The sequence below is a fragment of the Caretta caretta genome, chromosome 9 (genome assembly GCF_965140235.1).
Source record: "Caretta caretta isolate rCarCar2 chromosome 9, rCarCar1.hap1, whole genome shotgun sequence".
NCBI lineage: Eukaryota > Metazoa > Chordata > Testudines > Cheloniidae > Caretta > Caretta caretta.
In genome coordinates, this window is record NC_134214.1 from 49,829,719 (window position 1) to 49,855,199 (window position 25,481).

Here is a 25,481-nt window from a genome sequence, read left to right on the forward strand (position 1 = left end):
GTAGTCTTTAAAATAACAATTGTCTAATGTTTAAAATTGTCTGGAAAAAAATTGTACAATGTGGTATAGTATTGTTTGAGAGCTAGTATCTATGTAAAAAAACTTTGTATAGCAATCCATACACAAAGGGGCAGAGTTAAGGTTGTGCGTGCAACTTTAATTTTAATTTGTGTGCTTTGTTTTGCAACCTTGACATCCTTTTAAAAGTAGTTTTTATTGGGAAGGTTATAGGTGGAGGTAGTAGTACTACATGTGGTTAAGGTGGCCTAACGCTTCCCATTATAAGACTCTTTTAAGTTACCTGTAACTTTGCCAAACATTAACTGTCTGGACGGAAACTTACCAGGCCAAGTGTCTGTCTCTGACTAAAGGTTTTTTGTTTGTTTTTTTAAACTAGAAAAAATGGTCCAGCCATTTCTCAGAACAGAGTCAGGGAAAATTATATTGTTTTGCCCATGTTAGAAAAAATTCTTACAACCATTTCTTTGAGAAGCTTTAGTTCCTCTATGCTTTGGAGCAAGAGCTCCAAATTTGCCACAGGTTTCAGAGTAGCAGCCGTGTTAGTCTGTATTCGCAAAAAGAAAAGGAGTACTTGTGGCACCTTAGAGACTAACCAATTTATTTGAGCATAAGCTTTCGTGAGCTACAGCTTACTTCATCGGATGCATGATGCATCCGATGAAGTGAGCTGTAGCTCACGAACACTTATGCTCAAATAAACTGGTTAGTCTCTAAATTTGCCACAGGTGTTGCCCTAGTGTTAGCAAAATGCCTTTTGGAATTCCTGTGAGATATAAGATTCCAAAAGTTGCAATTTGTTCATGCTCAGCAGAGGCTTTGGCAGCTAAATACCCCAAAGATTCTGTCTGCACTGAGCATGCTCCAGCCAGGAACTGAAGGACTTTCCCTGCAATTGCTCTTCTTTGCAGCCTGGGAGTGCTTTGGTGCCAGGAACAGGACCTGAGAGAAGGGATATAGTCTTTTGTGCTCTCAATACTTCCCCTGTTGGCACTCAACAAGGAGATGTGGGAACCAGCCTGGCTGGAATGCAGAGAACAGAGGAGCTGGCCAGAGGAGAGACTGGGACTGGGGACTGGAACAAAGGGGATTGAAATGGGACTGGGTTGTGAAGGTGAAGTGAGATGGGATGGAGACTGGAACTGGGACAAACACTGGTTGGTGGGGCCAGGCACAGAATATGTCAGACTTTGGGGGAATAGGACCTGAAGGGTCACAACACTGAAGTGCATTCCTTTCATAACCTGGAATAGAATGGAGGATTCCCGAGTCACAACATTTCCTGTACTGGCAACAAATAGCTATGAAACCCACTGACAAAATGTGTGCCTCATTTCCCTCTTGTGGCTGGGCCACACAGAGGATGACAATCTACTACTGCTGTCAGTTACTCTGTTAGCTAAAGTGGAAGAGGTTAGTGCAGTGGATCTAAAGCTGCCAACCTTACTGATGGCCCATGTGGTTGGCGGTATGGTTCCACACGATGGATTTTTTTTTCCAGTTTGCTTTTTAAAAAAGCCCTAGAAAATTACACACACAAAACTACATTAAAATAACATTATTAAGGTTGCAAAGTCAAGCATTCCACAGTTTGGAAATGCCAGAATTCAGATTGCCTGTGCAACCTTAAATCAACCCTCCTGTGTGTATGCGTTATGAGGCAGTCTTTAATTACATGATCACATGCTATTTTTTTCCACAGGACCCCTGCCTCCATCAGTACACAGGATGGAGCTGCTCTGGGGATGAATCATTGTTGCTTTTTTCTATAGGGCCCTGTCTCATTTGTTGTGGAACTTGGAAGGTGTTTAGTGAACAAGGCAGGGGATTGCAGGAAGAGAAAGGATGGTGTCAGGGTTAAGGCAGTTACATAATTAAAGAATGGTTTCAGAGGAACAGCCGTGTTAGTCTGTATTCGCAAAAAGAAAAGGAGTACTTGTGGCACCTTAGAGACTAACCAATTTATTTGAGCTTGAGCTTTCGTGAGCTACAGCTCACTTGTGGCACCTTAGAGACTAACCAATTTATTTGAGCATGAGCTTTCGTGAGCTACAGCTCACTTCATCAGATGAAGTGAGCTGTAGCTCACGAAAGCTCATGCTCAAATAAATTGATTAGTCTCTAAGGTGCCACAAGTACTCCTTTTCTTTTTTTATAATTAAAGAATGTATCATAATGCATATACACAAGGGAGACAAATAAACGTTATGCAGGCAGCCTGGCATTTCCTAATTTTTCAGTGCTTGACTTTGCAACCTTAATAATGTTCTTTTAATGTCGTTTTTTGTGTATAAGATAATAAACAAAATAATCAATTTTTCAAGAGATAGAAAAGAAGATATAAGAAGGGAGGGTGAACATGGAAAAAGACAAGCTACATTGGAGGAGAAATACAAAGGGTCTGCCAGGAGGACATTAGATTTTGAGAAAAATACCAGAGAAAGCAGTTAAATCTCATTTGTAGTCAAATCTTAATACAAAAGCCATGCATGATCATTTCTTGGCTGGATTATTGAGCTCAGCATACTGTCAAAGCTAGCTTGCTCCCAGCTTCCAGTGATGCTGTCATGACTACAGGGCTAGCTGCATCTCTGTGCCATCTCTGGTTTCTCTTAGTGCAGCCCAGGTCTCAGGCCTTGTGACTTTATTAGGTGCCACTCTTACACAAGGCCCTGGGTTGCCATGCCCTCTGGATCAACACCACTTACCCCAACAGATCTGACTGGTTTTGACGCCTGTGATTCTTCCCTTTAGGAGTCTGTGATTGGTGGTGTATATAGTGACCAGCCAGCCTTCTTATATCAGGGTGGTGTTTGTTTCAACAGTAGGGACAAAGCATTTAGGATATGTCTACATAGCAATAAACCCTGTGGCCATGATTCTCAAAGCCTGGGTCTGCAAGCTCAGGCTTGCGGGTCTCGTGCTATGGCACTGAAAATAGCCATGTAGACATTCGGGCTTGGGCTCTGAAGCCTGGGGAGAGGGGTGATGGTAACGTAGGCAGGCCCAGCTTCTTCCAACACCTCCAACAGGTACCTGCCTCTTTGGCCATGTCTACAATAGTGAGCTTACAGTAGCACAGCTGAGGTCGATGGGAGAGAGGTCTCCCGTCGACAAAATAAAACCACCTCAAGTGGCAGTGACTGTCAGTGGGAGAAGCTCTCCCACCAACATAGCGCTGAGCACACCGGCGCTTCTGTGGGTGCAACTTATGTCGCTGAGGGGGTGTTTTCTTCACACCCGTGTGACATAAGTTTTGCCGACATAAGCGGTAATGTAGTCATGGCCTTAGTTTGGTTCCCCTGAACAACTCCTTGTGAGAGAGTGTTCTTTTTTAAGCTGCTATAGTCCTTTTGATCTTCCAGTTCTCAGGCTTTTTCCTCTCCTGGTAGTGTCTCTTAACCCTCAAATGTTTGCAGAGGAGTGGCTATTCTTTTCCTTCCTGCTTGTTTTCCCAATAGCCCCGTATTAAACTAAAACTGTACAGTAAACCTCCCCATAACCAGGTCAACATCCAGCATTCATGATGACTAATGAACAGTTCCAATTCTGTCACAGTTGCCTTTTTGCTTCCTTCAGACTCTGGTGTACTCTCGCTTTTAATTTTCTCAGATATCTCCCCTGCTTTTATGTATTATTGACTAGAGACAGCTAGCTTGTTTGGAGACTTATGAGGACTATGTGACTGTATCCTTATTATTCTAATTCTACTTGTTTTAGTTCTTCTGGTTATACTCTACTGCTTCTAATATCATGATAAACCTTTGGGATGTCCCCAGAATCCAGTGCTGTTTCATATTCTACCTCATTTCTATCAGTTTTCTTTCAGTATTTTTGTCATGTTATATTATCACTCCAAAGTACTGTACATCTCTCCGTAATGATATAATTTTGGAAACAGAGAATTGGAATAATTTTCTTTCAGGTGTGACCTTGTGGCTGTCAAAGAATATTTCAAAACTAAGTACTAATAATTCCACAATAAAGCACATTATTTAGTCCCTGCTGAATTCTGTATCTTTGGTCATCTTGTCACTTAAAGGACTGTATGGCTTGCCTATGCAGGGAAATTGGCAAAACTCTAGTGGCAGAATTCACTGCTGTAGTTAGGTTGGTATAATTCCCCATGTGGACACTATTCTGGAAAAAAAAGTGACTTTATTCCGGAAAAGTTACCCCACTGCAAAACACAAAACAGAGTAATTATGCAAGGACCAAGTCACTTGTCTTCTGGAATAGAGTATCTATATGGGAGTAATACCAACATAGCTATAGCAGTACAATTATACTGCCAGTCAGTGTCCCTGTGAAGACAAGATCTAAACTCTATGTTAAATGTCCCCATTTCAGGAATATTGCTGGGATATTCCAGTATCACAGAAGTTGCCCTGTGTATTTTAACTCAGACCTTCGTAATTTTCAGGCATGATGACTCTAAGACCCGATTGGTTGTATTTCCTGTTAAATTGATCAGCAGTCAAATGTCTGTGTCCATCCAGTGTGAAACATTTGCCACATCTCAGAGTTTCCTGCACCATTCCACTTTTCATAGCTTTTAGCTTGCAGAAGTTTTTGACTCCTTATTTGTTTGGAGTGCTGTAGTCACTCCCTTCCTTCATGGGCCATGGAGAGTACAGATTCTCTGAACTGCCCTCAGCATGCTCAGAACACTTGCAGGTCTGCATTATGGCAATGAATATAATTTAATCTCAGGCCTCATGGCTTCAGCTGTCCTCCCTAAGCACTAAAGGTGAACTTTTTCCCTTGATGCGTAATTAGCTGGATGTATTTTGAAGTTTAGGGTTTTTTTGCCTTCCTTTGAAGCAGTAGGGATTGGCCCTGGCTGGAGACGGGACACCAGATGGGGTGGACAAAATGATCTGATGTGGTACAGAGAATCCTGTATTTTAGATGCCTGGCTGATGTGGCTCTGTTCATGTGCTCTGGATCTAAGTGATCACCAGATTAGAGGTCAGGATGGAATTTTTCCCCAGGTTAGATTGGCTGGGACCTTTGGAGGTTTTCACCTTCCTCTGCAGCATGGGGGATTGGTTCATCTGCTGGGATCATCTTAGCATATGTCATCTATCTGTTCCCTGCCATTGCTGGGGCCTCAGGCATTGGTGGCACCTCGGTCCCCCTGTTCTCTGCCTGTGGCACACAGCAGCTTAGTCTCTTGAGGACTGAAATGTTTTAGGGTAACAGCCGTGTTAGTCTGTATTCGCAAAAAGAAAAGGAGTACTTGTGGCACCTTAGAGACTAACCAGTTTATTTGAGCATAAGCTTTCGTGAAAAGCTTATGCTCAAATAAATTGGTTAGTCTCTAAGGTGCCACAAGTACTCCTTTTCTTTTTTTGAAATGATTTCGTTTACCCAGGATACTGGGCTCCATATGGTGGTAACTGGGTGTGAATTAATGGTCTGCGATATTCAGGAGATCAAAGTAGATGATCTAAGGGTCCTTCTGGCTTTAAACACTATGAAACCTTTTGGTGCAGTGGCTTTGTACCAGAGAATCAAGTGGCAGCTAGATAGCTGTATGATTGTTTTAAATCAGTCCAATAACATTGTTCTCTTTCCCCCTGCCAGAGTGGTGATGACTCTTCAGAACAGGAAGAAGGAGAAGTGGACAGTGAAGTGGAGTTCCCACGGAGACAGAGGTAAATAGCTAAACCCCTCCAATCCTTCCTTGAGTGGTAGGCAGAAATCTATTTTTTTTTTAACCTGGTTCACGTAACATCATGGCATTGTGCTGGGAATTCTGAGCCTTCTGCCTTGGCATGATAGGTCCCTGCGGAATCATTGCCCAAGTTCCAGCATGAAATGTATCCAACCCTGTAGTGATACTGTCAAGGGCCTGGCCAGTCCTGTGGTGACCATCAGCACTGTAAACTATGGCAAGAGCTCCGGTCCAACTAGCTACAAGATCAATCACATGAGTGTCCCCTCTATGATGTCTCATGCTGTGCTGAGCTGTTTTCAGCCCCCTGCAAGTTGCAGGCATCTCCAGCATAGCTCCTCTCCATTATGGGCTTGTTTACGCCGGAACCTCACTATGTGTGACCAGTGCAAGAGGCTACTGCTACCCAGTCTGGTATCTCCAATATCTGTACCATTAAGCTTGAAACTGCCAGGGTCTGGCACCCTTGATAGCATCTTTCAAAAGTTCTTTATCAGATTTGTTGCTGCAGAGGGCAAGGGAATGACTCCAGCATCTGGGCTAGAATAGTGCAGCCTTGATTACACGGACGTCACTTGATCAAAAGCCTCGTTTTCTGAAACAGGGTCACGTCCTCCCCATAAGGCAGGGATCATGACCCCCTTTGAAAAAGTGGGGCTTGGGTAATTGAAGGCAGGGATCCTGGAGAGAAGCCCAGGGACTGAGGAGAGAAGTCGAGTGAAACATTTGAAAGAGCATTAGCTACATCCAACTACAGCCCTTTAGTTTGGGTCTCAGCTACAGTAATTTGGCTCTCACAATTTATACTGAATTTCTCTACTCAGCCTCTTGATTCCTCCCCAGGACCTGTCACCCAGATTCCACTCCACCTCCAAGATCTCCATTCTGCTCCCCACTTTCCTCCTATTGGAGGAATTGGTCTGTTGGCTTTGGCTGCTCTAGGCAGGGGCTCCTTCATTCTCCAAACATTTTAGTCAAAGATTATGGGTGTTCCCCATGACTTTCATTGTGTTAGAAATTGCTGAATCTTGTCTTGAAAGGATTTTCACATGCGTAAAAGTGGAAAAGGAGCATGTCAATACAAAAAGCACCCTCCTCTGCCTGTGTGTCAGCTGTGCTATGGGTGTCCTGTGATTGCTGCAGAGATTTGTGTGTGAATTAGAGCGTGCTCCCCACAACACATCTTCTCCATAAGGAAAAGAGAGCTAGGAATGAATGTTCCAGAGTGGGGTCACAAAGGTGCACCTATGTCTCCCAAAATATTGCAATGATTAGGATGGAAAGGGGATTTGAAGGATTCACATTTGTGGACAATGTAGTAAAATCTGGATTGAGTGGCTCAGAGAGTATAGAATCTGGGCCTGTATCACCTTCTGAAGCTGTTAGCCACTGCCAGGTGTGAAGTATTAAAAGCTCTTCTCCTGGGACAGACCCCATATTCCTTCTGATTAATCCTGCAATAAAAGGTGTGGGCAAGTTTTATAAAACCACCATCAATTGTCATGGGAAATTCAGCATCATTTCTTCCCAGCTGTCTGGAGCACATGGAGAATGGGAACCTTTGTGTAAATGAGGTGACTCAAATGGCTAGTGGCATTTCTCAGCATGTGGAATGAAAACGGCTGTGCGGTGCATTCACTCAGCCCCAGGGGACATCGCCTGCTTTCCTAATTAATCATGAACCATTGCCACCTGGACAGTACCCTTTTCTAGTGTGGAGGGGCATCAGAGAGGACATTTATACGGAGTCAGTGCCCACCTAGTGCCCACTCATTGCCCAGGGGGTTTTCAGAAGTGCTGTACACTTGACTCAGCATGCAGGGGCATCAGCCAGGTAGTGCTGCTTAGACTGCCTGGAGGAGCACCTGCTGGGCTAGTGCAGTGATTCAGTCCCAGTGCAGGAGGTAAGCTGAGCGGTGCACTGTGCTGCCCCTGGGCATGCTGTGTTGAGGAGAGGGGCAGTGGAACATATGATCGAAGAGGCTCTGAAGAGGGGATCTGCAAGAGCGAGTAGCTGTGATATCCACAGTGCAGGAGCGCGCTGAAAACTACACGTTGTTAGTGCAGAAGCAGGGAGGTGGGAAAGGGGCGAGGACATGTTCAGTCATTGTGCTGTAATGCTTGAGCAGTTGTACAGTTTCAAAAGGGATCTATGGAAAGTATTCCAGTGCTTTGAATTTATTACAATATTTATTGTAGTACAGTATCTGCTCACTTAAAGTCATCCCAGTTAACGTTGTTTCGTTGTTACGTTGCTGATCAATTAGGGAACGTGCTCGTTTAAAGTTGCGCAATGCTCCCTTATAACATTGTTTGGCAGCTGCCTGCTTTGTCCACTGCTTGCAGGAAGAGCAGCCCATTGGAACTAGCTGGTGGGGGCTTGGAACCAGGGTGGACCGGAAGCCACCCCCCCCCCCACATCAGCTCCCCGCTCCCCTAAGTTCCCTGTGCAGCAGCCGCCCAGCAGGCTACAAATTGCCAGCAGTTCAGCTGTCCCTCCCCCACACTGCCATGTGCTGCTCCTGCCCTCTGCCTTGGAGCTGCTCCCAGGAACCTCCTACTTGCTGTGCAGGAGTGGGGGGGGAGAAGGGGGTTAATGTCAGGGTGTCCCCCTCCCCCCACTCCTGCCGCCCGCTTACCCCTTCTCCATATAGAGAAGGGTGGGGACACGACAGGGCTCAGGACAGAGGGAGCTTGCTGGCCACAGCTGCTATCTCAACTTGCTGATCTACTTAAAAAGGCAATGTACTTAGAGTGGTGTCAGCGTACTTAAAGGGGCAATGCGCATCTCTCTCACACAGTGTGTGTGTCTCTGTCTGCCATGCTGTCTCCCCTCCCTCCATTCGTGCTGCCTTGTAGAGTGTGAGGCTACATTAACAACGTGTTAACCCTTGAGGACTCAGCCGAATGCTAGTTCATAATTTAGCTGTATGGCATTCCCTGGGAAATATCCCACCCTCTGACTTCACCACCTCAACCAAGCTTCACAATCATCATTGCTGTGTACAGTATTAAATTGTCTGTTTAAAACTTATCCTCTGTGTGTGTGTGTGTGTGTGTATATATATATATATAAAAATATATATAGTTTTTTGTCGAGTGAAAAAATTTCTTTGGAACCTAACCCCCCTTATTTACATTAATTCTTATGGGGAAATTGGATTCACATAGCATCGTTTCGCTTAAAGTTGCATTTTTCAGGAACATAACTACAACGTTAAGCGAAGAGTTACTGTAGTACCTAGGAGTCCCATTCAAGGATCAGGGCCCCACTGTGCCATAATTAAAGTTAAAGGTAGCTTCATTTTATAAACCTCTCATGGGATACAATCACTGCTAGGGTGCCTCCTTCTGGCTGCTTTGGGCATTAGCTCCTTCCAGGTCCAACATCCCCTTCTGTTGTTCATGTGCCAGGCATCCTCCCTCTCTACGACTCAAGGTGCTCTCTCTTTGTGGCTTGGTCCTCTGGCCAGGTCACTATAGTCCTTCCTTTCCAGGGTAGCAAAATCCCACTGGACAACTGCCCCAGGCATTCTTCTGCTCCACTGCCCAGTCTAGGCCACTTCCCCAGTGGCTCATAGGGGAACTGGGCCCACCGTGTACTCTGGGTTCCAGTCAAGGAACCCTGTGTCTAGCACCTGTGGTCTGCTTGCTCCCAGACCCTGCTGCTGTTTCCCTGGACTCCTTCCTGCATCTTCTTGCACCCTTCCCCCCACCCACTTTTAGCAACCCAAACTACCTTCTTCTAGAGAGTGACTGCAGACTACTTCCCCTGCAGCCCTCTTCTGCTGCCAACTTCCTGGCTTTATACCAGCCCTGCTTGTTCCTTCTCAGATGGGCTCCATCGTCAATCAGCCTTTCAAGCCCTGGCTCTCCCTCAGGTGCAGCCAATCAGGTTAATTAACCTAATCTAACTTGCTCTGCCTTGAGTGGGGTAGACACCCCATCACAGAGCCCTTCATGCCCCCTCCCTCTCCAAAAGACACCTTTTCCTTCTCAAGTTCTCTGTAGAGACCACTCCCTGTGAAATTTAGCATGTCACTTCTCAGTCCCAGCAAGAGCTCTTCTGGGAATTTTGTAAAAATCAGAAAACAAACCTCAAGTTCAGGTTTTGAAAATTCAGATCATGTCATTCACTTTTAAACATTTTCCTAATACTTTTTGTCTCAAAGCATGTCTCTGTGCCTGCAATCTTAGCAACTTGTTTTGCTTTGTTTTGAATAATAACAACAATACTTGGGGCCAGCAACATATGGTTAGCCTGTTACCGATGCATAGAGCAGATTGAAAAAAGTGGGGAGCTCTATCATTTTGTACAGAAATGAAGGTGACATCACATCTGGCAGCCCCTCCACTCCCCATCAATTCTGCCTCCTCCAGATCCCCATCTGTTCTCCTCTCCCAACCTTACCTCTGCTTTTTCTGCAGCTTCTGGGGTTCCTCACCTCTCTCCAAGGCCTGGGGCAGGGCTGCGGCAGGATCCCCACTGTCACTTCCAGGTTGGGTGCTGTATAGAGGAGGTAGAGAGGAGCTGTCCCATTGTTCCCAGGGAGTAGGGGGCCACCCTGGGCTCTTTCTGCTCCCTCTTCCCCTCCCCTTTTGTGAGAATGATTTCAACTTCTGAGGGGTGGGGAGAGCAGCTCTGATTGGCTGCTTACACCTCTGGAGGTGGGGAAAGGAGCCAATCAGAAGGGTTTTTCCCCAGGCAGGGCTGAAATATGTACCATCAGTGACATGGCTCCAGCTGGAGAAGTGTTCTTTGCTGGCCCCCTTGCCCTGCCTAGTGAACTTTACAAAGGTGGAGGATGGGACTGGAACTACCAAAAAGGTGGCAACTGAGGGGCAATTGGAGACCATCCTAACGCAGGCTCCCACAGAGTGTTCGGTGGATGTGGGTTAGCTTGTCAGGGCCAATCTCCTTTGGGAGTGAAGTGGAGCAGCCCGGCCAATAATGTGGAGTGGGGGAAGTGATTTACCAGTATAAACAGAAACACTGCAATGAATGGAATGGGCAAAGTGAAGCTAAGCTGTTTTCCTGGGCTTGCAGGCCTCACCGCTGCATTAGTAGCTGCCAGTCCTACTCAACCTTCAGCTCTGAGAACTTTTCCGTGTCCGATGGAGAGGAGGGAAACACCAGCGACCACTCTAACAGCCCAGATGAGCTGGCCAACAGGCTGGAAGACCAGCTGACTGAGAAGCTGGAGGACATGCTGTCCCAGACTCCGGAAATCCCCATCGAGATCTCCACTCAGTCTGATGGTCTTTCGGACAAAGAGTGTGCCGTGCGCAGGGTAAAGACACAGATGTCGTTGGGCAAGCTCTGTGCAGATGAACACAGCTGTGAGGTGAGTGGGGCCTTCAGTACTCCCCTTCCTCTTCTGTCGGGTGGTGAAAATAACTAGAAGCCAGACAATAAATCCATATGACTAGAGAGGCAAAAGCCTGGGACTGCACAGAAAGGGGCCATGAGAGGGGTACTGCAGAGAGAGGGTAGACTGGGCACTTCTCTTCACCCTGGAACATTCCAAGAAATTGAAAGGCAGAAAATGTATAACTGATAAAAGTTACACAAGACACAATTAGCCTATGGAACTCATTGCCACTAGATATTGTTGAGGCCAGGAGCTTAACAGGCATCAGAAGAAGAGAGACCATTTATATGACTAATGAGGCATCCACAGTTATATTAGATAGGATGAAAAATTGGAATTTAAATAATAAAATGGAAGGGATATAAACTAGGGCTGTCAAGCAATTAAAAAAGTTAATCGAACGATTAATTGCACAATTAATCTCACTGTTAAACAATAATATAATACCATTTATTTAAACATTTTTGGATGTTTTCTACATTTTCAAATATATTGGTTTCAATTACAACACAGGATACAAAGTGTACAGTGCTCACTTTATATTTATTTTTGATTACAAGTATTTGCACTGTAAAAAAACAAATAGTATTTTTCAATTCACCTAATACAAGTACTGTTGTGCTATCTCTTTATCGTGAAAGTGCAACTTACAGATGTAGAATTATGTACAAAAAAAACTGCATTCAAAAATAAAACAAGGTAAAATTTTAGAACCTGCAAGTCCACTCAGTCCTACTTCTTGTTCAGCCAATTGCTCAGAGAAACAAGTTTGTTTTATTTGCAGGAGATATTGCTGCCCGCCTCTTGTTTACAATGTAACCTGAAAGTGAGAACAGACATTCTCGTGGCACTGTTGTATCCAGCGTCACAAGATGTTTATATGCCAGATGCGCTAAAGATCCATATGTCCCTTCATGCTTCGGTTACCATTCCAGGGGACATGTGTCCATGCTGATGATGGGTTCTGCTTGATAACAATCCAAAGCAGTGCGGATTGATGCCTGTTCATTTTCATTATTTGAGTCAGATGCCACCAGCAGAAGGTTGATTTTCTTTTTTGGTGGTTCGGGTTCTGTTATTTCCACATCGGAGTGTTGCTCTTTTAAGACTTCTGAAAGGGTGCTCCACACCTCATCCCTCTCAGATTTTTGAAGGCACTTCAGACTCTTAAACCTTGGTTTGAGTGCTCTAGCTATCTTTAGAAATCTCACATTGGTACCTTCTTTGCGTTTTGTCAGATTTGAAGTGAAAGTGTTCTTAAAATGAACAGCATGTGCTAGGTCATCACCTGGGACTGCTATAACATGAAATATATGGCAGACTGTGGGTAAAACAGAGCAGGAAACATACAGTTCTCCCCCAAGGAGTTCAGTCACAAATTTAATTAATGCATTATTTTTTTAATAAGCGTCATCAGCATGGAAGCATGTCCTCTGGAATGGTGGCCGAAGCATGAAGGGGCATACGAATGTTTAGCATATCTGGCACGTAAATACCTTGCAGTGCCGGCTACAAAAGTGCCATGCAAATGCCTGTTCTTACTTTCTGGTGACATTGTAAATAAAAAGAGGGCAGCATTATCTCCCGTAAATGTAAACAAACTTGTTTTTCTTAGCGATTGGCTGAACAAGAAGTAGGACTGAGTGGACTTGTAGGCTCTGAAGTTTTACATTGTTTTGTTTTTGAGTGCAGTTATGTAAAAAAAAAATCTACATTTGTAAGTTTCACTTTGACGACAAAGAGATTGTACTACAGTACTTGTATGAGGTGGACTGAAAAATACTATTTCTTTTGTTTATAATTTTTACAGTGCAAATATTTGTAATAAAAAATATACACTTTGATTTCAATTACAACACAGAATACAATATATATGAAAATGTAGAAAAACATCCAAAATATTTAATACATTTCAATTGGTATTCTATTGTTTAACAGTGTGATTAAAACTGCAATTAATCATGATTAATTTTTTTAATTGTGATTAATTTTTTTGAGTTAATCATATGAGTTAACTGCGATTAATCAACAGCCCTAATATAAACCATCCTATTTTGGTCATACACCAGCCTAAGGGGTTAGAATAATTTCCTCTAGGGCAAGTTATTCCTCATTCTCCACTAGGGAGTTTCTTGTACCTTCCTGTAAAGCAACTGGTTGTGTTCACTGTTGGAGACAGGAGATTGGTCTGACTAGATATGGCATTCCCTGTGTGCCTGTGTTCTCTCATCTTTCTTGCTCTGCCTTCCCTCTTCCCCTAACTTCTGTGGTTTTAGGAATTTTGCATTAGATTGACCTATGTGCTGTTCTCCTTCCAGTTTTATGGAAGTAGGACAGTGGGCATGTGTGTGGGGGAAGGTCCTTGCTTTCCCTTTCCCTATTCCACCAGTTACACTCTCTAGCCAGCAGGTCTCTGTGGCTATGTGTTGGGGATCAGAAGTGACATTCCGTGGAGCCACAATGCCCCCTGCTGGCTGCCAGAAGACAAGAAGTGATAAGCTCACTGATTGGGACCTTTCCCTGTCTCCTGCTCCTCTACCAATCAGCTGCTGATCCTGCCAGTGCAGTCACTCTGCAGTGCAGGGAAATGACTAAAAGAGTTTCTCTGTCCTTTTGCCTTACAGAACCAGGCACAGTTTGGAGAATCGGATTGTGACTCTTCCGAGGGGGAGTGTTCTGATGCAACCGTCCGGACCAATAAGCCCTGCAGTTCTGCTACTTGGTAATGACAAATTCCCCACCAAAGCCCTTCTGATACTGGCATTTGGATTCCCCAAGACTCCCTTCATTTCCCCCACCCCCTCATACTTCGACAGGAAGAGAAGCTGATTCTCCTTCCCATCCCAGAAATGATCTGCAATAACTTGAATCTCTGGAAAAATGTCCAAATGAAATTAATTCTCACTGAGTATTTCAATCAAGAATGGCAGGGATGTACTTTATTGAATAATCTAGCTACTGTAACATTGATATTTATTTTATTTTTTTTATATTTTAACACTTTTTACTGTAAAGAGTGGACTATATATTGAGAGAGACATTAATTTGTTGCAAAAAAAGTTAAGAAAGCAAGCAAATGAAAGAGACTCATCCTTTTGAGTCTTACATAAATAGCATGATGGACACATCAGGATCTACTGCTGCTCTCCCAGGGGACCAAGCCTCATGGCCCTAAAGGTTGGAGAATAGATAAAGAGAAACAAACCAATCAGTCTTATCAAATGAAGAAGCATAAGAGAAACCTTGCTAAAGGTAACCTATGAACAAATGGCATTCAGTATAACCACTGGGTCACTTTTAATCAGAAAGTGGACATGTTCCTGGAGAAATTTGGTACCAAGGTGCTTACATCCAGGGTCTTCTGAATCAATACATTCCCCCAGGAATGTGATAATGGGGGTTAATTGATGGGGTTTTGGTTTATTTTTTAATCAGCATTTTGTTGTGAGATCCTGCAGATGTATTCTAACCTCATTCTCTCTCAAGACTTGGTATAACAGCACTTTTTACCATCACCAATCAGCTTCACTATGGCAGACAAAACCGTGTGAATTTCCAGCTGAACAGAGAAAGATCTTTCAGCTGCAGAGTGCCATTTTCCCACAGTTTACTTCCTCTCCTCACTTCCCATTCTCCCATTTGTTTTCTTCAATTAAAAAAAATTCAATCAAATCAGTGCTGGAAACACAAGAAGCATGGAAAGCACATTCTGCGAAGCCTGAGAACTAGACTGGGGAGGAAACCAGAGACACCTGTACTGAACCTTCAGAGGCAACCTCCCACCTATCACATCACCACACAACTGGCCAGCGCCAAGGGAGAGAGCTGTGTATTGGGAGCAAACCAGGGAATACGTTGGCCTGGACAACAGTATCAACCCTCCCTTTGTTCTGTTTATTAATGATTTGGTTTTGGAAGCATTAACAGCTGCCTGCCCTTCATGTTAGGCTTGGTGTAAAACAGAAAGCAAAATTTGGACTCAGTTACATAAGGGGGGGGGAGGTGGGAGAGGAGAGAGCACTTGATTTTGGTTGTGGATGTATTTTATGTAGGGGACCTCAAAGAGCGTATCCCACTCCTGTAAATTCCAGCCTGGAGGAGAAACTGACGCATTGTGGGGGTATCTGAAAGGCAGAGGCACTGACATTTGAGTGACCAGCCTAGTATTCCCAGGGGCCTCACTGGGCCTTCCGTTCAGAAACAAATGGCTCCTTTTAACTGACACACAGAACAAAGATTTTAGTCCGCTTCTCAGTTATTTTCCCTCTGGAACAATTTCAGCTCTGCCTCAAGAGCCCTGGGAAAGGCAGCTGCTCTTCCTCATGGTCTGGCTAGCATGGCTAGAGCAGTGTGTCCTGGGGAAATCAGCCATCTTGTAGAAACCATGCATGAGCCTCAGATGACCGGCAGGAATGGACAGTAGGCAGGTTCTTCTGTTGCTTTGTTTACATTTTATGTTAAAATGTTGATTTGAAGGTAGCCTTGGTAATTTATAGCCTAGTGGCAAGAATGAAGGAAAATGTTTTGCTTATACAAAGAGCAGTATTGTATGAGTTAAATTATTCCATATTTTTAAATTTTTGTAGCTGGACTACATGTAGATCTTAAGTTATTACATTATTTTATTTATTAACTTTTCTGTAGATCAGAAGGTTGGCTTTACTGCTAGCACAATTGTTCTCTCTTCATGTGATGTTATTTCCTCCTTGTGCATCATAGAAGGATGGGAACAGAGCTGGTTTCAGGGGCTGTCAGGATTTGCTCCCCTGCTGGTGTCGTGCAGAGTACAGTCATTCTGGAGGCTGTGTCAGTCCGGGCTGGCCTGCAAGGCGAAGGAGGAGGTACTCAGTTTCATGGGCTTTAGAGATCTTCCACACGGGTGAAACTGTACAGTTTGGGTTTGCTCCTGATTAACGAAGGGGCAACAGGGTGTGAGTGTTGGGGGGAGGGGGAGGGCAGATGGAGTGAGGGGAAAGGGTTGGACAGGAGGGAGTACTTTATAGTGAGAAATAAGCAGAAAGTTTTGACCGAGCCTCTCCAGAGAGGCTTTCTCGGCTGCTAGTACAGAGCAGGGCCTCAATTCTAGTGGTGGTGCTACTCAGGAGGTCACAAATGCTCGCATAAAACAGCTAGGTAAAGGAGGAGAGAGGACCAGGACCCTAGAAATTGAAGGCAGGGGCCAGATTGACCACCACAAATGCAAGGGGGACCAAATTCAGTGTGCCAGTGATGGGGAGGTTCACCCCAGAATGGAGTGCCGATGCCTGGCCCTGCCGAGAGCTTTAAGCTCCAGCAGAAGCTGTGCTGCTAAGGGTGATCTGGTTACTGGACTGTGATGTGCAGAGAGGGCACCCATGTGCCAAGCCAGCCCTGCTCACCTGAGATGTCAAGTGTTTTCTTAAGAGCGCGCTCATTTCCCAAGGCAGCCGTAGAGCATAGGCAAGAGGGGACCATCCGACCTCATGCTGTAGACTGCCAGAGCCCTGAGTCAGGTATTTGGACTCCATATCAATCAGACCCTGCTTGAGAAGGCATAAAGGATTCCCTGGTGCCCACAGGAGTTGTTTTGCCAGCATGCAGAGATAGTGGTAGCCCCTGGTGAGTTACATGAGGGAGTTCTCTGAAAGTTCTTAGACTTTTATAGTAGCACCTGCTAACATATACTGAGAAGCATGTGGGTTTGTGGCCCTACCTGCTTTCTGTACTGTACACCTCTTTAGGCTTCTTCATGGCCTTGCCTTCAACCACATTGCTCATCTCCACTGTCTGTCACAATCATGCCTCACTCTCATGGAGAGGCAGTACAAAATCATCCCCTTTGGTGTGGGCACTTTCCACCCTAGCATTGCTGCCCCTCTTCATCCTGAGAGGCACTTCCCCCATTACCTGCTGGCAGGTATCCGAAATCCTGCCAACAGCTAGTGCCTCCCTCAGGAGTCCTGCTAGCGTTATTGCTCCTTATGCACTGGTAGCATGTGGACAGCAGCTATGCTGTATGAGGTGCCGGGCTCTCTTGGGTCATGAATGGACCTTGGTGTGCACTGTGCAATAGCTCAGGCAGCCTGAGTGCACCTGTGCTTAACTCCATCCCAGAAGGTTCAACATGGTCTAGTTTTGCATGTGCACTTTTCCTAGCATAGAGTATGCCATGCATGTGAGGATGTCCTGGCACTGAAGCCCCTGGCCTACGTTCCACACACACTCCTGGCAGCTTCCTTCTAACATTCTAAACCTCTACACACCCTGAAACAACAGGTAGTTAAAAAGGAAAAACCTACCAGAGCCCATCACCCCCAATTTTACTGGGCCAAGGATCAAAGCAGGCAGCGGTCAGGTGTAGTCAGAAGCAATTTTAAGGTTCAAGATCTTGTCATCAGGGCTAAAAGCAGAAGCCATGAAGCCCTGGGATCTGGATATTTCAGTTCTCGCTTCTATCCCGAGATATCCAGTCTCAAACATGCCACATTATAGCACATAGAACAACTATTACTTGTGGAAGTTTCCAACCTATTATTTAGTCCCCATCAGACTAGATGACCTTATGGCCCTCTCCAGCCTTGAACTATGATCGTTTCTGGGTTCCCCTTGCTCAGGGTGCTACACACTCGGATTTACATCACTCAGGCAGGCTGCCTTTCCAGGCCAAGGGATGGAGCAACAGCCTGAGCTGTTTTTAAAAAGTCCTTGAAACATCAGTGAAATAGTTTGCTCCGTAAACCATGTCTCATCCAGCATAGGATGCTGCAGGGCATTCAGGGGTTTGTTTTGGGGTCCTGGCTTTGCCACTCACAAAAAGTACCGCTATAACTGGTAGTACATGCCATCGCCACTCTCCCTCCACAGGGGCAGAGCCTCACCCATCGCTGTATGTCTGATTCCGCAGCACCAGGAGCTTTTGTAAATAGCATGCAGAGGGTGAAAACCAAACCAAGGTAAAAGTCCTAGGGCTGCAGGTGCTGGCGCTCCTGAGGGGTGCTAGGTACCATATTTCTGAACAAGGGGGTTGAGTTTATGAAGGTACTTGAACAGTGGAGTAAGGATCATAACCTGACCCATGACATGAATAAAATCCAGACTGCACCAACACTGGCTCAGCTGCATGATGTGCCAAGGTGGGAAGGAGCAGGCCAAGTTTTGTATTTCCGGGCAATTGCTCTGTAACGTCTGCAAAGGAATGTGTCCATTTGTACTGCAAAGTCTAGACTTCATTCGCTGCTTAGGCTGTAGCTCTTAGGAAGGTGAGAACTAGAGGCCAAGGTCTGCTCTCAGCTACATTCCTGTAAGCCCAATGTAACCTCACCAAAGCATGTTGACGTACTGTGGATTTATATGCGTGGAGCTGAGTGCAGAAGGTGCAGAGTTTGCACTAGGGCATTACAAAGGGTGAGCTGCAGGCAGAAGTGCCAGTAACAATGCCGTTCAGCCTGGGCAAGGGCAGGCTTGAAATGCCCAGAGAAAGCCCCAGGGGTAGACAGGCTACTTCATTTTCTTTTCTTCCCTATAAACTCGCCTTCCCAGGAGAAGGGTGAATTGTGGGCTCCCTGCCCACTCCCCACCCAGCCTGGCTTCTGACAGCTCCTCAACACCAGCCTGGCTTCTGGCGTTTATGTTTAATGTTGTTTTTCCCACTGTGTGTTAAAAGTGACCATTTCATCTCAGCCCTTCCCAGTTTCTCTCATCTCCCTTTCTCTCCTCCCTGCGCTGTGGCTTCCTGATACAAACTTGATTTCTGTACTGAACTGTGTACAGTGATGGGAACAAGAATGAGTGTCAAAGCAAACAAATGCATGGAATAAAAAGCCAGTGTACTTCAGTACGTCCCAGGCTTGGCATGGTGTCTGGGTGGTGTGTCGTGTCTGAAGAATTTATACTGGAAGTTGTTGAACTGACAGAAAATTGCTGATCAGTTAAAGTGTCTTTGAAGTTAGCTGTGTTTCTGACTCCAGCTGTGCTGGTTCTGACCAGAGTCCCTGACTCTCCAGCCTGGACTGGAGGGGCTTGTCCCCAGGCGTGGGAGCATGGCCCTGAGCACTGTATTTTTATAGAAGTGCTGGTTTTCATCAGCCTACTCAGATCCAGGCTCCATCACCACATGCACCTCAAGCACCATTCCTCCCTACACACGTAGTCTTGGCTCTGCCTCCCCATGAGCCCTCCCACTGGGCTTATCCACTGCCCTCCCTCCAGTCAAGTCAGGGGTGGGGGGCACCCTCTTTCTGGCCAGAGCAGGGTTCCCCCCACCAAAACCCTCCCCTGCCAACTGTTCTGCTTTGTACTCTGAAAAATCTTCCCCTCCCCCAGTTGCCATGCACAAAGCAGAACCTGTCCAGTCATGAAAGCAAACAGCCATGCAATCAGAAAGGAGAGCTGGACTCCAGCCCCTTAGGGTCCCATGCATCCTTTTGTCAGAGGGCCCAGCCGTTATCCCCACGTATTACGTTCACAAGCCATGGATGATGACCTAGCAAACATGTCAGGGCCCGTTTATGGCACAGTCCACACCATGGCAGCCAGAGAGCACAGACAGACATGCACACCACAGAGTCAAACCTGCTTGGTAGGTGGGAGTCCTGGCTCCTAGGTGAGTGATGGAACAAGAGTCCTGTGCTCAGGTGGCTGCAGGAGCAAATACTCGGCTTTGCACCCGTTATTTATGCTGCAGGGACAAACAACCCTGGGGCAAAGGAGGCCCCGAGTCAGCCCTTCTGGAAATCTACCCACACTGCGTGGGTAAGCAGCCCCTCCAGGCCAGCTGTGCATCAGTTCCGCTGGTGCTGACACAGGCCATTACGCTGAGTTCATGCAGATGTAACTGAGCAGAATTGGGCTCAAGGACTTGAACAAATGAAGGCTGCTCCCTGTGAGGTGGGTACGTCTCCACCTTGGAGGGTGGTGGGCAGTGCTTTCCGGCAGAGAGGTAACTTAACTGAAGCCCTACAGCGACTCAGTGTAACAAGAAGAGCTTGGGCCCTTCTCCCTACTCATCCCTTTCTTAGCTGCTGCTCTCCAAGCAGGAAGCCCCTGTTCTCAAATGCAAGCCCTGGATCCCTGCTAACACTGTCTGATTTAGCCTAATGTAACCAAGCTGCCTTCCAAACACCCTCCGGCTCAGTTTCCCTTCCCTGCGGGTGGCACTGGCAGCTCTCTGCAATTGTAGGCAGGGGAGACAGTGCACTGAAGCCACAGGGATGCTCCCTGCCCCCAGGAATCTCCCAGGGAGAGCAGCAGAGCACCCATTTCTTACAGTGCTCTCCCCTTGCAAGGTGCTAGCAGACCAAGCTCCAAGGCTTTCACTACCCTCCTCTTGGGATGAGCTCAGTGCTGCGGTGAAACAAATTCAAGCTGCACCCTCTTCCCTTGTCTCAGGTTAGTCTTGCTACATCCTAACAGCTCATGCACCAAGAGAAAGCACAATTGCCTCTGTGAAGACTGCTTGACATCACATGACAGGAAACTAAAATAACTAGATAAGCTACCAAATACAGATTTGGAAAGGATACTGTGTGAGAGCTCAGAACCTAGGAGCAAGGGTGCATGTCTGAAAGCAGCCACAGCCTGGTGCCACACATACTTTTTAAAGCAAGTGCGGCTTGGTGCTGCATGTGTGCTAGACAGCAGCCGTGGTGTGGGGCAGGGTGCCTGACCAGCTCCCCCACCTCTCATGAGGAAAAGAGAAATCAGAAAGAACTGCATTTGTAAAAGGAGACAGACAAGGCCAGGCCCAAGGCTCACCCTCCTGCCTTATTAGCTAGTGTCTTATCTAACCCTAGCTGGGATGGTACAGTGCTAAAGGAGCTATTCATTAGAGCCAGGGTTCAGGAAATGCTTTGGAGTCTATCCACCCTTCCCAAGCAAGAGGCCTCGTCATCATCTGGCGAACAAGCACATAAGATCCATCCGATGAAGTGAACTGTAGCTCACGAAAGCTTATGCTCAAATAAATTGGTTAGTCTCTAAGGTGCCACAAGTCCTCCTGTTCTTTTTTGTGAATACAGACTAACACGGCTGCTACTCTGAAACATAAGATACAGAAGAACTCTGTAATTTAGTCTGTTTCCTATAAAGAGGTGCCTGGCCCTAGGGTACATGGGCATCCTGGCATTACATTATTAACTCACCTTAATGCACCTGATGATATGCTGTCACAACTGCTGTCCACAGGGGCTATTTAACTTTATGGGATCACTGACATCATGTAGGGTGCCCAATGGCAGGACGCTGTGACTGTTGCTAGATTCCTTAAGTTGACAGGGCCTCAAGGAGTTTCACGTACAGTGCCTTCACCCTCTCACAGGCCTGTAGTAACAGTTCCCCTAGCATCTGTGAGACACCAGCTCCACTTCTATATAACTTGGAAGGGGGTCTGATAAGGCCTGAGGTGGGAGCTTTACATCACATTACCTTAAGCCTGGTTTCTGGTAAGGTTCTAGAGGGCCTTAAAATGGTGGCGCATGAGGCAGCATGAAGTGTGGGGCTGTAGGACCATTTCCCCCAGCACTTTCCAACAACACTAAATTCACTCAAGCAAGAGGAAAGGCTGGTGTGATGTGGTATTTACCCCACACCAGCCTCTGAAGGGGTTATGGTGGCTAGGTGAGCCAATTAAGCACTGCGGCTGCACCTGGAAGAGCCAGGAAACAATGAGGACTAATTAAATGATGAAGCTCACTTGGACAGGGAGCTGAGGGCAGAAAGGGGCTGCAGGGAGGAGATCTGCAGTCACTGTCTGAGGCTATGGAGGGCAGGGCATGCCCAGAGAAAGGTGGAGAAGGAGCCTGCTAGAGGCAATGTAGGAGACAGTCCAGGACAAGAGTAGCAAGGCGTGGGACAGTGCAGACCTTATCCACTGGTTGTAAAGTCCCTGGGCTGGAACCAGGAGTAAAAGGTGGGCTCAGGTTCCCCTATCAGCCACTGAGGAAGTGGCACTATTGATGGGCTGTGAATTGGAAGATGGCCTGGTACAGAGACCTTGGTACACAAACCCCCCTGGAAGGGGAAAACTACAGTGACCTGTCCAGAGGGCCAAGCCACGAAGAGGGAACTAGAGGGTCCCAAGAGAGACAGAGTGAGCACCCGCAGGAAGGGCATCAGACTGGCAGAGCTAATCCCCAGCCATCACCACATGGAGGTGTGCCAGTGGGACATAGAGAACACCCTGTGCTAGATCCACAAAGGGGACTTAGTTTCAGCATTGCAACGCCTAACCTGCAGGTGCCCTGCTGCCTTGTGGAATCTGCAGCCCTGAGTTAGATGCCCAGGCTCCTTGTACAAGGCATGGAGAGAAACAGGTGCCTAAGAATGGGACTCTCAGAAGGCAGCACACTGAGCTACCCATGAGGTAATGCCAAGGTGAAGCGTGTGGTCTAAGCCCTGCCCTCAAAGGGGACTGGGCTTTGCCAGGGGGAGGTGCTTATCTCCACTCCGGATTCTCAGCCATGAACACTCCTGGAGTCAGGGACCTGAGCCGGGGCCAGTCCTTCCTTGCCAAAAAAAATAAAAAGTGCTAATGTCCCCATTGCCTCTTCTACCACTAGCGGTGGGGGTCTAGCACTCACCCAGGACACGGGAAACCGAGATTCCCATTCCCCCTTGACCTGAAAGCAGATGGCATTTGAACCCATCTCCCACGTCACCGGTGTGCGTTTGGTGGTGGGGCTCAGGCTCTCCTGTTGCAGTTGTTCCCCTTTATATACATACTGTAGTCAGCGGAACACGGCCTTGAACTCGCTCTCCCACATCCCAGGTGATGCCCTGACCACTAGCTTTAGTGATTTTCTCTCGCTCAGGCCCAGTGAATCGTTCAGCCTGTTATGCAAAATGGAACTGCTTCAAGAGGTGAGAGATGTGCCCCAGAACACCCCAGAGCCCAATGGTTAGCGCACTCAGCTGGGTTCACGTCCCTGCTCCTCTCAGGGAGAGGAGGGAACTGAATGTGGATCTGCCCCAGCCCAGGCATGTGACCTACAACCTTCTGAGTACGCACTGTGTGTGCTGGGGGGAGGGGTGCACTGGTACCACCAGTGGCTCTTTTCTGCAGGGCCCAATTGGGTAGGCATGCGCTAAGGCAGCGTTTCCCAAACTTTTTTGGCCACGGAACACTTTTTAGCCTATTACGGAACACTTATATTATTTTGTAGTCGTTGGGTGTTCAAATAAACAATTGCGTTATTTATGCTCAAATATATTTTATTTTCTAAAACAAAGCAAAAATACAAATTTAAAATAACTTGAACAATTTCTAACTGGAAAGCGTGTATAACGTAGTACGAAAATCAAGTGCAAGAGTCAAAATTAAATTCTAGATTCTTTCGTGGAACACCTATTCACCTCGGGCGGAACAGCAGTGTTCCGCGGAACACAGTTTGGGAACCACTGCTCTAAGGTAACCTCTGAGCCTGCTTCCTGTATGACTGCTTCAGGGAGCAGATAGTCCTGGAACCCACCAGGGCTGAGGCAATGCTTGATTTAGTTCTAAGTGGAGCACAGGATCTGGTTCTAGAGGTGAATGAATATAGCTGAACTGCTTGGTAATAGCAACCAGAATGTAACTACATTTAATCTTCTTGTAGGGGGAAATACCGAAGTATCCCACCCTAGCAGCATTTAACTTCAAAAAGGGGAGCTACACAAAAATCTCTAGGCCAGGTCTACACTACAAAATTATGTCCACTGATGTTACATGAGCCACCAGTTATTGCATCACTTGTGTGTGAGCACACTACTCGCCCCGTGTCAGCGAGGGCTCTGTCCTCACTGGGCAGGCTTGTAGCGATAGAGTGCAGTGCACCATGGGTAGGTATCCTGTGCAACTCGCCACCACCCAGTGTAGAGTGTTTTGAGAAGTATTTGCAATGCCTCATGGAGCCAAAATGACATGCACAGGGGTGACATGGAGCATAGGTTCAACTGCCTGTAATGCAATGTTCTCCAGCCCATCATTTCATCTGCTTCCCGTAATAGTTCACACTTCTTCAAAATTCCCACATCCCTCCTTGCTGGCTGTCCCCTCTGACAGAAGCACGGAACCTGCACAGCTCAGCACTATTGTCAAGAGCATAGGGAGGACACCTAATCCTCAGTATTTGCAGAGATGCAAGAGGACCCATGGGGAACATGATTCCTCGGAGGCTAGACTGCTGTGGGATATAAAAAGAAACAATTCAAGGTTGTTGGTGTTCTCAGAGCAGCTGGAGATGGTGGAGCACTAGTTCTGGGCCCAAGAAACAAGCACTGACTGGTGGGATCGCCTTGTAATGCAGGTTTGGGACACTGAGCAGTGGCCACAGAACTTTCAGCTGTGCAAGGCCGCATTCCTGGATCTCTGTGCTGAACTTGCCCCAGCCCTCCCATGCAGGGACATCAAAAGGAGATCTGCACTGACAGCTAAGAAGCAAGTGGTGACTGCACTGTAGAAACTTCCTATGCTAGATTGCTACTGGTCAGCTGGGAATCAATTTGGAGTCAGAAATCTACCACAGGGCAGTGCTCATGTAAGGGCACAGGGCTATTAATCACCTCCTGCTATGCAGGACTGTGACTCTGGGTAATACGAACAGCCAGATAAAAGGGCTAGAAGAAGAGCTCAAAGTGGAGCTGTACAGCTCAGGGAGGCTGTTAAAGACCATTTTAATAGTGAACCAGAGTAGTGTGGGTTGCTGGAGTATGTTCTACCTGGACTTTCTCTTTTCCAGCCCAGAATGAATCTTGTAGTAATTGCTCTGTGTGTGCGTGTGTAGGAAATAGAGCATTGTCAATGCACCTATTAATGTTGTCTGTGAACGTTGTTATAGGTTCTGTGACAAAATGAAGTAACATGAAATTGGTGGATGTCAGACCTGCTCAGCACCAGCCAGCGTATGTTGTGAACTAATAAAAATGAATTATGTTCCAGAAAGTGAAATTTTATTCTGTGACAGAACCAGACAAATAATAAAACATTTAGAACTTAATAAATTAAGGAAACAGAACGTATGAAGGGGAAACAGTCATTTCCATTTCACATGCACCAACCGTGCCTTTCACAAGTCCGTGCATGGGCAACTCTGATTGTCTTCATGTCCCCTGGGGTGGAGTGGTAGCACAGCAATTGCTCATGGCACATGGAATGTGGAGGGGGCGGGGCCTGCAGAGGGAGGTGAGCCTGGGATTCTTGGACCTGCAGGTCTACCAGAGTCTGCAGCATCTCTGTTTGCGGCCTGAGAAGCCCCACTATGTCCTTGTGCATCCCCCTCTCTTTCTCCATGCTGGCTGCAAGGGTGATCCTCCAGGCTCTGGTCTCATTCTCTGTTGCAGCACAGGCTTGCAGGATCTCCTGGAATAGGTCATCCTGAGCCCGCTTCTTTCTCCCACTCATCTCATCTGGCTAAGACTTTTGGCGGGTGTGGAGGGGGAGAGCCTCAAGGCCACAATAG

At 46.5% G+C, this 25,481-nt stretch overlaps 1 protein-coding gene across 8 annotated transcripts in view; it reads left to right on the forward strand.

Annotated features, from left to right (window-relative positions):
* MAP3K13 (mitogen-activated protein kinase kinase kinase 13) overlaps positions 1 to 24,964 on the forward strand; it is a 147,281-nt gene extending 122,317 nt beyond the window's left edge. For 7 of the 8 annotated variants that reach the window (XM_048863738.2, XM_048863735.2, XM_048863736.2 and 4 more), the window contains 3 exons: positions 5,608 to 5,678; positions 10,746 to 11,043; positions 13,695 to 18,883. In XM_048863738.2, coding sequence (XP_048719695.1) covers positions 5,608 to 5,678; positions 10,746 to 11,043; positions 13,695 to 13,796 — 471 coding nt within the window. In that variant the 3' untranslated portion in view covers positions 13,797 to 18,883. Of the gene's footprint in view, positions 1 to 5,607; positions 5,679 to 10,745; positions 11,044 to 13,694; positions 18,884 to 24,860 lie in introns of those variants that run through there. The other variant, XM_075132281.1, reaches the window with a different exon arrangement.
* Positions 24,965 to 25,481: the final 517 nt, after the last annotated feature.